The sequence below is a fragment of the Lycium ferocissimum genome, chromosome 1, assembly GCF_029784015.1.
Source record: "Lycium ferocissimum isolate CSIRO_LF1 chromosome 1, AGI_CSIRO_Lferr_CH_V1, whole genome shotgun sequence".
Classification (NCBI taxonomy): Eukaryota; Viridiplantae; Streptophyta; class Magnoliopsida; order Solanales; family Solanaceae; genus Lycium; species Lycium ferocissimum.
In genome coordinates, this window is record NC_081342.1 from 15,762,797 (window position 1) to 15,778,206 (window position 15,410).

A 15,410-nucleotide genomic window follows, 5' to 3' on the forward strand; every position below is an offset into this window, starting at 1 on the left:
TACTTAAAGTTTTTTAATATACCCCTGTCTTGACGAAAATTATCCCCCAAAATTATTTTTTAAACCCACTCCATAATTTAAACCCGACCGAACTAAATAATAACCCATAAGATCCCCTTATTCTCCCAATACGTAGATTTGAAGTTTGAGGGAATAAGGGAATTATTATTTATTATGTGGTTAGTGTTTAAATGATGGAGCGGATTTAAAAAATGATTTCAGGTTATTTTGGGGGATAATTTCCATCAAGACAGAGATATTTGAAAACTTTAAGGATGAGAGGGGTATTTTTTATCCAAAATAAGTTCGGAGGATATTTTTAGCCCTTTTTCTAAAATAAAGAGGTTTTTTGACCCTTTTCCCTATAATTAATAGAGTATTGTTTTTCTTTCCAATACATGAAGTAGACAAATTTTTAAATAGGCTATATATGCGTTTACATAAAAAAAATATTCTAATAAAAATAGAAATAAAATTATTAACAAAGATTTATAAAAGTACATACTAACATGTATATAAATTCTTCATTTTTTTCATCGGTCATCACATATATTTTAATGTCATAAAAATAAAGACAGGAGAATATTATATTTTTCTTTTATTTCTTTTTATGGTTTTTTTTTAAGAGTATGATGAAACAGAGTTCATATTTAACATTGATGACCAAAATTCATTTATCCTCTTTTCTCTCATCTTTTAATTTTTTCATTTCTTCCTTTATAGTTGACTTTAATTGAAACATTAAATTAACTCAATTTAGCTAAACATTAGATATAATTGAGTAACAATTAACAAATTTTAATTCAAGTCAATCAATATTTTTTTTTAAAAATAGTTGATGTAACAACTCAACATTATGGTTGACTTTACTTGAAATATCGAAATGGTTCAATTTAACTAAGTATTATATAAGATTGAGTAAAACAAATTGATAACTATTGATTATATTTCATCAAATAAAAAAATGTGGATGTAACAAGTGGTCAACACTATGGTTTACTTTAATTGAAACATTGAATTATCTCAATTTAGCTACGTATTAGATATAATTGGTAACAATTAATAAGTTTAGATCTAATTCAATCATTTTTTTTTTTTTAAATAGTGGATGTAAAAGTAGTCAACACTATGATTGACTTTAATTAAATTTCTTTAATTTAGCTAAGTATTATATATGATTGAGTAACAATTAGCAACTTTTGATTTATTTAATCAATTTTTTTTATAAAGTTTAAAAAAGATGTAACAAGTAGTCAATACTATGGTTTGATTTTAATTGAAACATTGAATTATCTCAATTAGTTAGGTATTATATAGAGTTGAGTAATAATTAGCAAATTTAGATCTAATCCAATCAATTTAAACAAAAATAGTGGATGTAACAAGTAGTCAACACTATACTTGACTTTAATTGAAACATTGAATTCCTTCAATTTAGCTAAGTATTAATATAATTATTGAGTAAAATGTTTGGCAAGTTTTGATTCAATTCAAAATAAAATATATGTGCAAAAGTCGACGCTATGGTTGATTTCAATTGAAACATTTAATTATCTCAATTTAACTAAATACTAGATAGAGTTGAGTTGCAATTAGTGAGTTTAGATTTAATACAATTTTTTTTTAAAAAAAAGTTGTGGATAACAAGTAGTCAACACTATGATTGACTTTAATTGAAACATTGAATTGTTTCAATTGAGCTAAGTATTATATAGGATTGAGTGACAATTAGCAACTTTTTATTTAATTCAATCAATTTTTTGAAGAAAAAAAAAAGAGTAGATGTAACAAGTAGCAAATACTATGGTTGATTTAAGTTGAAACATTGAATTACCTCAATTAGCTATATATTAGATAAAATTGAGTAACAATTAGAAAGTTTAGATCTAATTCAATCAATTTAAACAAAAATAGTAGATTTAACAAGTAGTTAACACTATGGTTGACTTTAATTGAAACAATAAATTCCTTCAATTTAGCTAAGTAAAATGTTTGTTAATTTTCTATTCAATTCAAAATAAGATATATATAAAAAGTAATCGACACTATAGTTGATTTTAAGTGAACCATTAAATTATTTCAATTTAGCTAAGCATTAGATAGAGCTGAGTAGCAATTAGCAAATTTAGATCTAATTTAAAAATAAAATAAAAGCAGTGGATGTAACAAGTAGTCAAAAGTTCAAAACTATGACTGACTTTAATTGAAACATTGAATTGCTTCCATTTAACTAAGTATTATATAGGATTGAGTAACAATTAATAAATTTTGATTTAATTCAATTAATTTAAAAATAAGTAGATGTAACAAGTAGCCAATACTATGATTGACTTTAATTGAAACATAGAATTGTCTCAATTAGTTAAGTACTAGATATGATTGAGTAACAATTAGCAAGTTTAGAACTTTAGATCCAATTCTATTGATTCAAACGAAAATAGTAGACATTACAAGTAGTCAACACTATGGTTAGCTTTAATTTAACATTAAGTTCATAAATTTAACTAAGCATTATATAGGATTGAGTAAAATGTTTGCTAAATTTTGATTCAATTCAAAATGCAACAATATATTTAAAAAATAGTCAACACTATGATTTATTTTAATTGTAATATTGAATTGTCGCTATTTAGCTATGTATTAGATACAATTGAGTAACAATAAGCATGTTTAAATCTAATTCAATCGATTTTAAAAACACGTGTGATGCAACAATAGCAACACTAGGGTTGATTTTAATTGAAACATTGAATTGCTTCAATTTAGCTAAGTATTATATAGGATTGAGCAACAATTAGAATCTTTTGATTTAATTCAATCAATTTAAAATAAAAGTCGACGTAACAAGTAGTCAATACCATGGTTGACTTTAATTTAAATATTGAATTATCTCAATTAGCTAGATATTAGATAGAATCGAGTAACAATTAGCAAGTTTAGATCTAATTCAATCAATTTAAACAAAAATGGTTGACGTAACAAGTGGTCAACACTATGATTGACTTTAATTGAAACATTAAGCTTCTAAAATTTAGCTAAGTATTATATAAGATTCAGTAAAAGGGTATTGCTAAACGTCAACTATAGATGTAACAAGTAGTCAATATTGCGGTTGACTTTAATTGAAACATAGAATTGCATCAATTAGCTAAGTGCTATATAGAATGAGTAATAATTAGCAAGTTTAGATCTAATTCTATCAATTTAAACGAAAAAGCTTGATGACATAACAAGTAGTCAACACTATGATTGACTTTAATTGAAACATTAAATTTCTTAAATTTAGCTAAGTATATATATGATTGAGTAAAATGTTTGCTAAGTTATGATTCAATTCAAGTAGTCAACACTATGGTTGATTTTAATTTTAATATTGAGTTATCTCAATCTAGCTAAGTATTAAATACGATTGAGTAACAATAAGCATGTTTAGATCTAATTCAATCAATTTAAAAAACTACAGGTGATGTAACAATAGTCAACACTATGTTGAATTTAATTGAAACATTGAATTGCTTCAATTTAGCTAAGTATTGTATAGGATTGAGCAACAATATCAACTTTTGATTTAATTCAATTAATTTAATATTAAAGTAGCCGTAACAAGTCGTCAATACCATGGTTGACTTTAATTTAAATATTGAATTATCTCAATTAGCTAGGTAATAGATAGAATTGAGTAACAATAAGTAAGTTTATATCTAATTCAATCAATTTAAACAAAAATAGTTGAAGTAACAAGTAATCAACACCATGGTTGACTTTAATTGAAACATTAAATTCCTTAAATTTTGCTAAGTATTATATAAGATTGAGTAAAATGTTTGCTAAGTTTTGATTCAATTCAAGATAAAATGTATATAAAAAGTAGTCAACACTGGTTGATTTTAATTGTAATATTGAATATCTCAATTTAACTAAGTATTAGATACGATTGAGTAGCAATAAGCATGTTCGAATCTAATTCAATCAATCTAAAAAATACCAAGTAGTCAACACAATGGTTGATTTTAATTGAATTGAATTGCTTTCAATTTACCTAAGTATTATACATGATAAAGTAAAATGTTTGCTAAATTTTGATTTAATTCAATCTTTATTAAAAAAAAAAAAAAAGATGTAACAAGTAGTCAATACTATGATTGACATTATTTTGAACATTGAATTATCTCAATTAGCTAAGTATTAGATATAATTGAGTAACAATTAACAAGTTCTGATTTACTTCAATCGGTTTTCTTTAAAAAAAAAAAAAAAAAAATAACGGATGAGACAAGTAGTCAACACTATGTTTGACTTTGAATGAAAGATTTAGTTTTAAAAAAATAAAGATGAGTATTATCTATGATTGAGGAACAATTAACAAGTTTTTATTTAATTTAATTAATTTTTTTTTAAAAATGGCAAACAATACATGAAACAAGCAGTCAATATTATGATTGACTTTAATTAAAACATTAAATTACTTCAATATAGCTAAATATTATATCGAATTAAGTAAATTTTTTTACTAAGTTTTGATTCAATTCAATCATGTTTTCTTATAAAATAAATGAAATTTCGTCAAGAAGTAGACAAGTGTTGTATTTAATTTAGTTTTTTTTTATATTGTTTATAAGATATTTATAGTGTATATTAACATTTAGTTTATATTGTAGACCGTATAAATAGGTTGATTGTATAACTAAATTAGGTGTATGTGTATATGTATAAAAATTTTAGAGGAAAAAATAAAAAAATATTTAGAAAAAATCAATTTATGATCTCTAAGTGTTGGAAGAATAAAAAGATTAAGCATGCTAAGTGTAATAAATGCTTTGTCTTGGAGGGAAAAAATTTGGAGGAAAATATCAACTATGGAGCCAATTCTTCATTAAGGATATAGCGGACTTTTTAATCGAGTTGTGCCAAATTGTACCATTTTGAATTGTGCCAAATAGTAGCAACCATAAAAATTTGCATTAGATAGACTCATTTAAAGTTGCAAAAGCTTCATACTAAAAGTAATTTTATGACTTATTACAAAAAGTGTATGACTATCAGTGAAATTAACCCTCCATTTGCTGCTTTATATGTTTCCTTTTCGCCCCACACAAAAAAGCATTAAATAGATGCATCTACCTATGCGCTAATTAATGTCCTTCCTGACAATCTCAGCAGCTCCAAATGTGTCCTTTTCATAATTTAGAAGAGCTTTTGATAATTCCACCGGCATCACCTTCCAGAAATTTATATATAACTCCATTTCAACAGCAAATGCAGCTGAAGTTTTTGATTTGATAACTCAATATTTATTGCCTTTGCCACTAAAGATTACACCCTATGTATTGCTAAAATTATATGGTAATCGAGCCACCTACAACTCTCCAACGTGCTATTTTTAATCTCACTCACTCATAAAATGTTGTACATTCTTTAATTTCGGATCCTACTAATAAGACTCTTTCACTGTTGGTGAATGATTTAAACAGAGAAGAGCAGTAAGGCGTGGGTGGAACTTTCAAATGGAAGAAATGATGTTGCATGTAATTGCTTTGATCTCTTCTTTCCCAACACGGAACACGCTGTCTCCCCCATGCCTTTTGTCTTGTCCACTCCGACTTAGACTTGTGTTCTATCTCTTTTTTTTTTTTTTCTTTTTTTTTTTCATCCGGTACTGTCCGATATTCGCATTAGAGTTCGACTAAATTTGAATTGCAGAGTTCATTTCTAAGGACGGCTCTTCCAACAGAATTTTTTTCATTCCCACAAAACTAGCGCGTTTGTCTCGTAGCTATGGGAGTGCTCTCTTCTTATATGTCACAACCGATAGCTCACAGGAATTGATGATTATTCAAAACTCACTCTTTTATCTAATTTCGAGTTTGCGTTAATTAATTGTTTACTCACTCAACTTTGTTTTGTCTTTCAAAAGTCAATCAACTTTTAAGTAAGTAAACTTTATAGTCACTCGACTTTGTTTTGTCTTCCAAAAGTCACTCGACTTTGGGTAACTAGCCTCCATAGTCATTTTAGCCGAAAATATAATTTTCGGTACATATTTAATGACGTGGCAGTTATAGTTTATTTTTTAAAAATATCTTAGAAAATTAAAATCAATAATTAAATTTATTTATTTAGGATTCGATTCATCATAATTACTGAATATAATACTGAATTTAGGATACTATTCATCATTAATACATAAAAATAATGAACTTAGACAATATATCTCAAGTAAAAAATAAATAAATAAAATTACTCTAAGAATATAAAATTCTATCAAATTAAACAAATGGAGCCAATAAACCCAATTAACCGGATTGTAAGCTTAACAATTGAAGTCTACAAAAAGTTACCGAAACAACACTGATAACAACCTTAGAAGATTTAACCATCCGACAAAAAAGTTAATACCAATATCAATTGTTACATGTTGCTATTAACAGTTTGTACAAAAAAGACACCTTATATAATGTGTCGTACTTACATTTCGCACAGATTTAATTTAAAAAATCATGACATTATCTTAACACTTCCTAGACTTTTTCATTGACACCTTGCAATATTACTTGAGATATATTGTCTAAGTTCATTATTTTTATGTATTAATGATGAATAATTTCCTAAACTTTTGTATTATATACACTAATTATGATGAATTGAATCCTAAATTAATAAATTTAATTATTGATTTTAATTTTTTAAGATATTTTTTAAAATAAATTATAACTGCCACGTCATTAAATATGTACCGAAAATTAGATTTTCGGCTAAAATGACTATGGAGGTCAATTACCCAAAGTTGAGTGACTATAGAGGCCACTTACCCAAAGTTGAGTGACTTTGGGTTAATAAAACAAAGTTAGTGATTTTGAAAAAAACAAAGTTGAAAGTTATTTATGATGACAAATTACCCAAAATTGAGTGATCATATAAGTTTGTAACTCAAGAAAAGCAAAGCGCTCCCTATCATGATCGTCAACTCAACCCTCCCAAATTCTCTGATTGTGAATACATCTTTGTCACCATGATCAATTAAACGGGACTAAATCAGATTTATTCTCTCTCTTTTTTTTTTTTTTTGGTAATAGATTTAATCTGACTTTGTATGACCCCTAAATTTTATTTAGTTTAATTTTAGAAAGACATTATGTATAGGTAAAGTATTCTATTTTTTTTTTGGTTTCTCACCCGGTGTCAGGTATTCATATTGGAGCCTGGCTATATCCGGATTCGCGCCGCGTAGGGCCTCATTTGAGGAGAAGCGCTCCCTATCAAGGATTTTTCATACCTAGAGCTCGAACCCAAGACCTCTAATTAAGGAAGATGATGTTAGTTTGCCCATATAAAAATCAGCTAATCACTCCCTCCTGTGTTGTCAGTGTAAGCAATGTTTGCAAGAAAGACTCCAGCTAAGATTCTTCTTATAAGCTAACGGTATAAGCTTGAATGACTATAGACCACCGGATTGAACAAAGAAGCCCACAAACTTTTTAAAACTATCTAATTAGATTAATTAACTAATTAATTTTTGGATATTCAGAAACTGTACAAAAAGAATCACAAGTTGTAATCTTCCACATATCAAATTGGCGAAAAATGTACTTTAAAAATTTTCAAAAAATAATTTTTGTTAGAATATTTTGGAGCTATAATCAGATTAAGATCGTAAAAACAGAAACTTGTAATATAGCGAGACCAAATTTCATAAATAAAGTCCGATAATAACATTATGAAACTGAACTAAGGGAGAATATTTTAAATTAGAACAAGACTCCCAAAAGGAATTTAATTAGCTCTCATTTAGTCTATATGGCAACTCAATAAAGTGGTAAAGAATAGACGGAATAAACTCGTGAATTACAATATTTGTTTTTTTTAAGACGCATAATAATATTGGTGGAAATGAAATCTCTTACTTTTTTTACAATTTGAGTAAAAGAAAATGACGTTTTCAGATATCTTATGTGTAAAAAAATAAAAATAAAGATCTCTTGTAAAAGAGTCATAAAACTAAATTTTTTTTGTAAAGGGCTAAAAAAATCATTTCTGGGATGAATTATGTATTCATTAAATGTTTAATTTTTCCTAATTCTACACCGTAGACAAACACCCTTTGCACCTGAGGTAGTGGAAAACATAAAAGAATTAAGGGAAACTTACGTAAATATACTCTTTGGCTAACTAGTTTATCAACATAAAAAAGTATACATTACCTATTATATTTCAGCTATATATGTTGTATATAGATATGTATAGTATATGTATATTTAGTATCAAGTATATACGTTGATCGTATATGTGGTGCAGAGGTGGATCCAGGATTTAAACTCTTTGGGTTCAATCTTTTAAGATTCTTAGATTGAACCCGTTCTATTTTAAAATTTATGGGGTTCGTATCTACAATTTATTGCAATTTTAATAACTTTTTACACATAAATTTATGTTCCGCTTCGAAAGTTAGGGGTTCAATTGAACCCCCACCTATCATGCTACATCCGCCACTGATGTAGTGTATATGCATGTTTGTATATATATATTTTATATAAACTATACACTACCTATACACTTGTATACATATTTTATAAACTAGAAGGCCGAATAGTATTTGACCGTAATTTCCCCAAGGAATATTGCTGGCAAGTTATACTTGATTCATACATATTTGAAATAAACTCTCCTAGTATTAATTATTATTGGATGACCAAACTGTTTACCCCGAAATCGGATAAGTCAATTGAATTTGTAAGCGGGTATAGGATATGTGCTTGGGTCTTGATATATACGGAGTAAAGAGAATGTACGTATGAGGGTTCTTCGATGAAGTGGCTAGTGATGGCGACTCGTTTGAGAATATGAGTGTCTATGAGCAATGTAGAACAATTGGTAGATAGAATGCAATATAAATTTGAGCAGGACGGCCTTGGCATCGTAATTTAAGAGAAAGATTGTATATATAAGCTATTCTATTACAAGTGTTCTTAGAAAGTATGAAGGAGCCAACCCCCGCAAAGGAGGGGGATGCCCCATATTTATAGTGTTGCCTCCATGGGCTTCGTACAATGTGAACTAATAAAATAATAACAAGGACAGCTCTGAACGGATTTGGTGGGATTAGACTGACGGCGCCGTCTGACACACGCATGGTTGGTGGTTGACCTTGGCAGGACGCTACTGACGCGTGGCTTGCGTGCAACGGCTCTTCGGACCAACGGTCGCTCGGAGCAGCGGACTTGGCCGCTTCGATAACGGAGAAGAGAAGCTCGTTTTACTCCGATACAGACCCTTCCCCGGAAAGGACCGGGTAATATCCGGTATATTCCTACTCCTTCTCCATCTCCGGTTTGGACCATATCCGGTTTTAACCGTATACACAAACGAATTTTACCAGACTCCTAATTTTACATGTGGATTTGAATCCCGACTCTTATCGGTAGATGAAAATGCAAACTTACAAAATGTAAACGTGTTTATTAATTCCACTTGATATTTATACATAAGAATGTGATCATTCAATCTAAAATTTCATGGTAATCGGTAAAGTGATTAATTTCTTTCCCTTTCTAAACCTAATTCGATATCCTTATTTATTCGATGCTTGACATTCTATATAAATTTAGCCGGATGAAAGGAAAATATAAGATGATATGGACAAACAATTGTAGTATTAAATTAGTACGGAGTATTAAAAAGTTAAAAATACACTCCGGTCCGCTCTTCTGCATCTCCTTCCCTTTCTTTTCTTCTTTCCCAATCCTAAGAAAGCTCAATAAATTTTAAAATGTACATATTTCTCATTTTCTTAATTTTCAGCTCCAAATTGATACTCCATCCATCTCAAATTATTTATCTCTTTTTGGCTTTACATGCCCCTTAAGAAATCTTAATTAAGAGGGGGTATTTGACTAACTCTACCTTTATTTATGTCCAAGTTATATTCTCTCTCCATCTGTCCAAAGTTGGCCAGTTTTGTCGTGAGACCTGCTTTGTAAATATATACTTTGGTAAATAAAATTGTCTAATTACCAAAAAAAAAAAGTTTACTTTCTTTGTGTGTTATCTTCATTAATGATAATATTCTACTGGGGTAAAATGAGAAAAAAAAATTAATTGTGCCTTGAATTGCTAAAACGACAAATAATTTGAGACAATTATTTTCAGTAGCACAATATTTTAGGTCAAAAGAAATAGTACCCTTATTTGCACAATATTTGGTTCTAAAAGTTCATCTATTGAGCTGTACGGTACTCCAAAAGACCATTGAAGTCTAATGCTTCATTAAGTGTTTCAGTTGAAGTTTTAATGATACCCTTGTTAAATGTTCAACCGGCTAAAGTTTTAATCACCTACTAATATCCAAATTTTAATATCTAAGGTCAACTTAAAAGTGATAAAATTTGAGTAGATGTAAGTTAGTAAAAACGCTTCTAATTTTATAGGAGAGAACAATTTCTTAATAGCTGTGCATAAATAAAAAAATCACTTATTATGAAATGGAGGGAGTAGTACTATTTTGATCTCTATGTTGATTCCAAAGGTCCCCGAATTCTCGGGCGGCGATGATTGTTGCATACTTGCATTTACGCTGCAACACCTCAAATCAATTTTTCAGAAAAGATGCATTTTTTTCTTGGCCTAATAGGCTATGAATGTATCCTATGGGACGTGTAAAATTTTAAAAGACAAATTATATGGCCTATGAATAGTTTTGGGGATGTCGAATATTATTTTGGGGATTGCAAGTGAAACAGAAAGAGCTCTTCGGAAATCACACAAATAGAAATGAGTTAAAAAAATGTAAACTAATGGACTATCAATGAACAGTTACTATTCGATCTTATATTCTTGTAGTATTAATCTAACATTTTCTTTTGGCAGTAATAGTGAATAAATCTAGCTGCCACTTTTTGGTGACTTTTCTACATCTTAATTAATTGCTTATGACAAATCTCCCATGTATTCATAGCAATCCATTCGAAGGAATTCTTCGTCGGCTCTTGCAACAGAGGAATCGACTAGCAACAATCAAATCTGGTTAGTATATGTATTTTTTTTATAATTCATTTCACTAGGGTGTGTTTGGTATGGAGAAAAATATTTTCCTATTTTCTCTTGGTTGGTTGCACTCAACGTCTTGAAAAATATTTTCTAGACCAACTTATTTTCTTGAACTTAGGCGCTAGAGACGTGAAATTGGTTACCTCACCCCCACGCAACCCTTGAATCCCCCCCCCCCCCTCAAAACTTCATCACTCCCTGAATTGCAGAAGCAAATTTCAGAAGCGTCTCTAGCTCTCTCTTTCTCTCCATCGTTGTTACTCTCTAGGGTTCTCCATCGTTGTTTCCATTACTATTTCTGCAAGGATTCAAAGGTATCATTACAAGAAAGTATAGAAATGAAAACAACAATAATATTGTTGGCAAAATTCAATATTTGACAACAACTTAGTTTTATTGTTGGCATATATGATGAAAATTTTAAAAATGAACTATTTTTTGTTGCCAAACAATTTAATTTTGTTGTCATAGTATTAACTATTCTTTGCAAAAAGTTTTTTTTGGCAACAAATTTTTGTTGTTGCACGTCGTTGCAATAACATCTGATGGGAAAAGTTTATGCAAAAAAAAAAAAATTGTTGGCAAATGTCTTCTTTCTTGTAGTGTATATGCTCCATAATCACTTGTGAATAATGTCTTCATTGCTCGTTAATCACATTTATATAGTATTTGGTTTGCAAATTTCTTCAACTTTTTCATCTTTCACTTGCTTGGGTTTCTGCTGGAATACTTGTTGCTCTTCATGTGATTTGAGTTTAATTTTCTTTATCAATTGAGATCTGGAATTGTTGCGACTATATTAATTGTTGATTTCTCTTGGTGAATTTATATATTGAGGCTTTTTGCTTACATTATCTTTGATGAATTTACGTATTGGCGCGTTTTGCGTTCCGACTGTTCTATAACCTATGCAGGAGCATGAGTTTTGATAATTTACTAGTCTTTTGGATTTGACTATTAAAAATTTCCATTTGAACCATAATTGATAATTTTAGTACTAAAAAGATCGTCTGTCCGAAGCAATCAAATATTTGCTAAGTTGTGTTACTCGGTTAAAGGCGACATTCCCTTTTAAGTTGCAGAATGTTTTTTCCGAAATGCGCCATCAAATGAATAGGCTATGTGATTTTGGGAAGCTCCTACAGAAACAGTTCTTGATGGTCCAATTATAGACTAGTTCAACAAAGCTCTTGTTGGCCTTTGCTACATTTATTTCATAACTAGGTAATTTGCCCGCGAATAATGACCTCATTAAATTTACTAATGATCCTTTCCCAAATATCCAAAAATTTAAAATAATGAAAATGTAAATCCTCATAAAACTAAAATATTAAAAGTATTCCAACATAAATTAGAAGATTTGACAAATTGTCACATAGTGAATGTTACAATGTCATTCACGATTGGAAAAGTGCTCTTCGATCAATTTTATCTTCCACACATTTCCCGATTGTAACATTAATCAAAAAAGGATTCCGACTCATTACCCGGCACTTTGCCAAAGCCAAATGATTCTTCTAGCTTGCGAAGTATCCATACTTCTATCTATGGCTTTAAGGTTAAAGCCAAAGCATGCCATTACCTTAGGATGAAAGTGTGCGCGTGACACTTTATCAGACAATTTCATTTAATCTAATTTCAAAATAATATCGCCCTTATAAAATAATATCGCCGTCTTTTCATTTATCTAATGATCTCTTGACAAAGCATTTAAAGTGCACACATACAATCACCTAACCCTCCTATACACTTATCTTTCACCATATTAAACTTCATAAGCTACAATTTCTACATGTCTCTACAAACTCAAGGATCCACATAATCCAATTTTAGCAACTAAGTCAGGAGGAAACTAACCAATCATCCCATTGGTAAGCACCATGATATGGTTAACACATTCTTTACTGAAAGGATGCTATTGATTCAAATCGTACATGTTTTAACAATGTCATGTACAATAATAATTAGTACTCTCTCAGTCCCAATTAAACTCCCAAACAAACCAAAACCATATGTCCATAAAAAATGACTTGGACACAAAAAAATACGCCAAAAGTGATTCTCAGCATATATCAACATCAAAACTCACTAAAAAAAAAAAAAAAAAATCAAACTTTTAACTTCTTGGCTGAAGTTAGCATTGTTGTTTTTTCCTCATATAATTAAGTTCTCACGATCCACCCTATAAAAACACTAAAAAGAAGGATCAACAACGTAACTTCAATAATTAAGAACTTCATTATTCAATTTCACATTACTTCCGACATATGAGGGCAGTTATTAAAAATCCCTCCCCCACTTCAGTCTATAAGAATTCATATATTTGAGTGTGACGAAGGATATAATTTCTCAACAATAAATTATTTCTTCATGATAAGAATCAATACTTATATTAAAATGGATACACCTAATTTCATATCCAGGAGATCTTCATGAGTCTAGTGCCCAAATAAGTTGGAGAAAATGTGATCCGTTTTGAAGTCCGTTCCGGAGCAACAAGTGATGGAAACCAAGCATTGAGATGGAACTCATTTTTCTTTTAGCTGCCAAAATAGATACAAGTATGAAATCCTGTTTCAATTAAGAAAGCATTATATAAATTGGTTAGTAAAGCAAAATATCCATAGCATATGAAAGAAAGCAATGCAGAAAAAACAAAAGGAAAACATGGAGGTGAAGAGAACAATAAGTGTGGTCGTATCTAACCTCTTTAATTTTCAACAACCCTGGAGACTGTTGAGAAAGGAACATATTAATATCGTCGAGATACAAAGAAATAGCAGCCTAGACGTATTCATCGTAAGTGTAGCGCTACTTAAGTTTGCATCATATACAGTGTATCTACGGAATAAGATCTACGCCAAAGAGGCATAGTGAGGCATAACTTATCACTAATTAGTTATTACCCATAGGAAAAAGAATTTGTCATAGGCAAAAAAACAAATAAGATCATAGTCATATCTATAAAGATTAACGAAGTTGACAGGATGAAATCTAAATTTACAAACATGAATGAAAGCAAACAATAATAGGATTCCATGTACATGTTCACAAGGTAGCTTATATAAAGAAAAATCCGTGTACACATGCCTAAGAAGAATGAGCGCTAAACAACATATACCCATCAAAAATCTGAATAAAAAATCAAACAAAGATGATATAAAGAGAAAAATGATTAGTATAACAGTCACCTAATCAAGAAGATCTATACCAGTTATAGTGCTAAATCCTCATAACACGAGACATCAATAAAAATTCTATATGAAAATCAATCAATCAACTTATATTAAAAAGAGGACATAAAACATAATTAAATCAACTAAATATAGCTACACTTGATGTAACACCGTAACCGAATGGTCAGAGTATCCCTGTTTGATGGCTTTTTTGGAAAATTAATAACACAAATATCAAATAAGAGTTGTTTAATTCAGTAAGTGAGCAAAAAAACAAACGAAAGATACAAACTTCAGTACTACAACGAACCAAAAATAAGGAAAAAATTAAAATATTGAAGACGCAAGGAAGAGTTTTACCTCTAGCGAGTGGGAGCAAGAAGAGCAAAAGAGAAAGGTGCTCTTAAAAAAAAGGAGATTTACCTGAAAAAGAAAAAGAGAAAGTTACATTAGTACCTAAAACGTAAAAACTGTTTAACATAATATCACGTGGGTGTTCTTAATCGAGCACAATAAGGATAACTTCAGCGGAGTTCACATCTAGACGGGGGTCAAATTTCCTCGGCGCATCTTCGTATTGTACCCGGAGAGTAGTATCTTCTGGCATCATTCTAAGGGAGATTATCAAGCGAGTTCCATGGAGCTTTAGCCGCGTTAAACAGTCAGGATTAATCAGACAAACAAAGAGATTAAGAAGAAGAAGAGGATTGATATAGTAAATGGACAGATAGAATGGAACGGAGATAAATAAAGGATGAATGAACATACGTTAGGTTAAGAAGAGACGTGAGGAGGTTACTAACTGCCTTAATTAAGAGGTGTGACTTGTGGATTTTCTTAAGCAACTTAAACGGCAAAAAATGATTTATAAGGCCAAAAAAACAGGAAAAAAGATAAATAGGTTTCCTCATATTTTAGGCATGCCAAGTAAGCAGGCTTCTGTCCCTCCTTTATATAGATATATAGATTAAGAAGTTGGTTGCAAGATTTGACAAGAAGCAAACTACTAACCTACTGTAGTCTGGAGAAGTGGCAGCATCAATCAGTAAGATAGCTGATAGTCAACTAGATGTGACTGTTGGGAAGAAACAAGTAATAATCAAATTGCACGACGAGATAACAGCGGAACAAATACCCAAGTCGAAACTTCCCACACTATTTGAACCAAGAGAAGACAATAAACACTAGCACAAA

General features: G+C 29.9%; 1 protein-coding gene across 13 annotated transcripts; it reads right to left on the reverse strand.

Moving 5' to 3' along the window:
- Window positions 1-13,240: 13,240 nt before the first annotated feature.
- On the reverse strand, window positions 13,241-15,047 carry LOC132050042 (uncharacterized). 13 transcript variants are annotated; one of them, XR_009413229.1, is made up of 4 exons: window positions 14,706-15,046; window positions 14,577-14,639; window positions 13,747-13,773; window positions 13,241-13,611 (listed from the first exon to the last, which is right to left on the reverse strand). XR_009413229.1 is itself a non-coding variant. In XM_059441080.1 (4 exons), the coding sequence occupies exons 1-4, from the start codon at window positions 14,980-14,982 to the stop codon at window positions 13,471-13,473; spliced, it is 414 nt and encodes a 137-aa protein (XP_059297063.1). In that variant the 5' UTR covers window positions 14,983-15,047; the 3' UTR covers window positions 13,241-13,470. The 13 variants fall into 13 exon arrangements, 4 of the variants coding, with proteins under 4 accessions (XP_059297063.1, XP_059297043.1, XP_059297069.1 ...); XR_009413220.1 differs by having other exon boundaries at window positions 14,673-15,046; XM_059441080.1 differs by having other exon boundaries at window positions 14,800-15,047.
- Window positions 15,048-15,410: the final 363 nt, after the last annotated feature.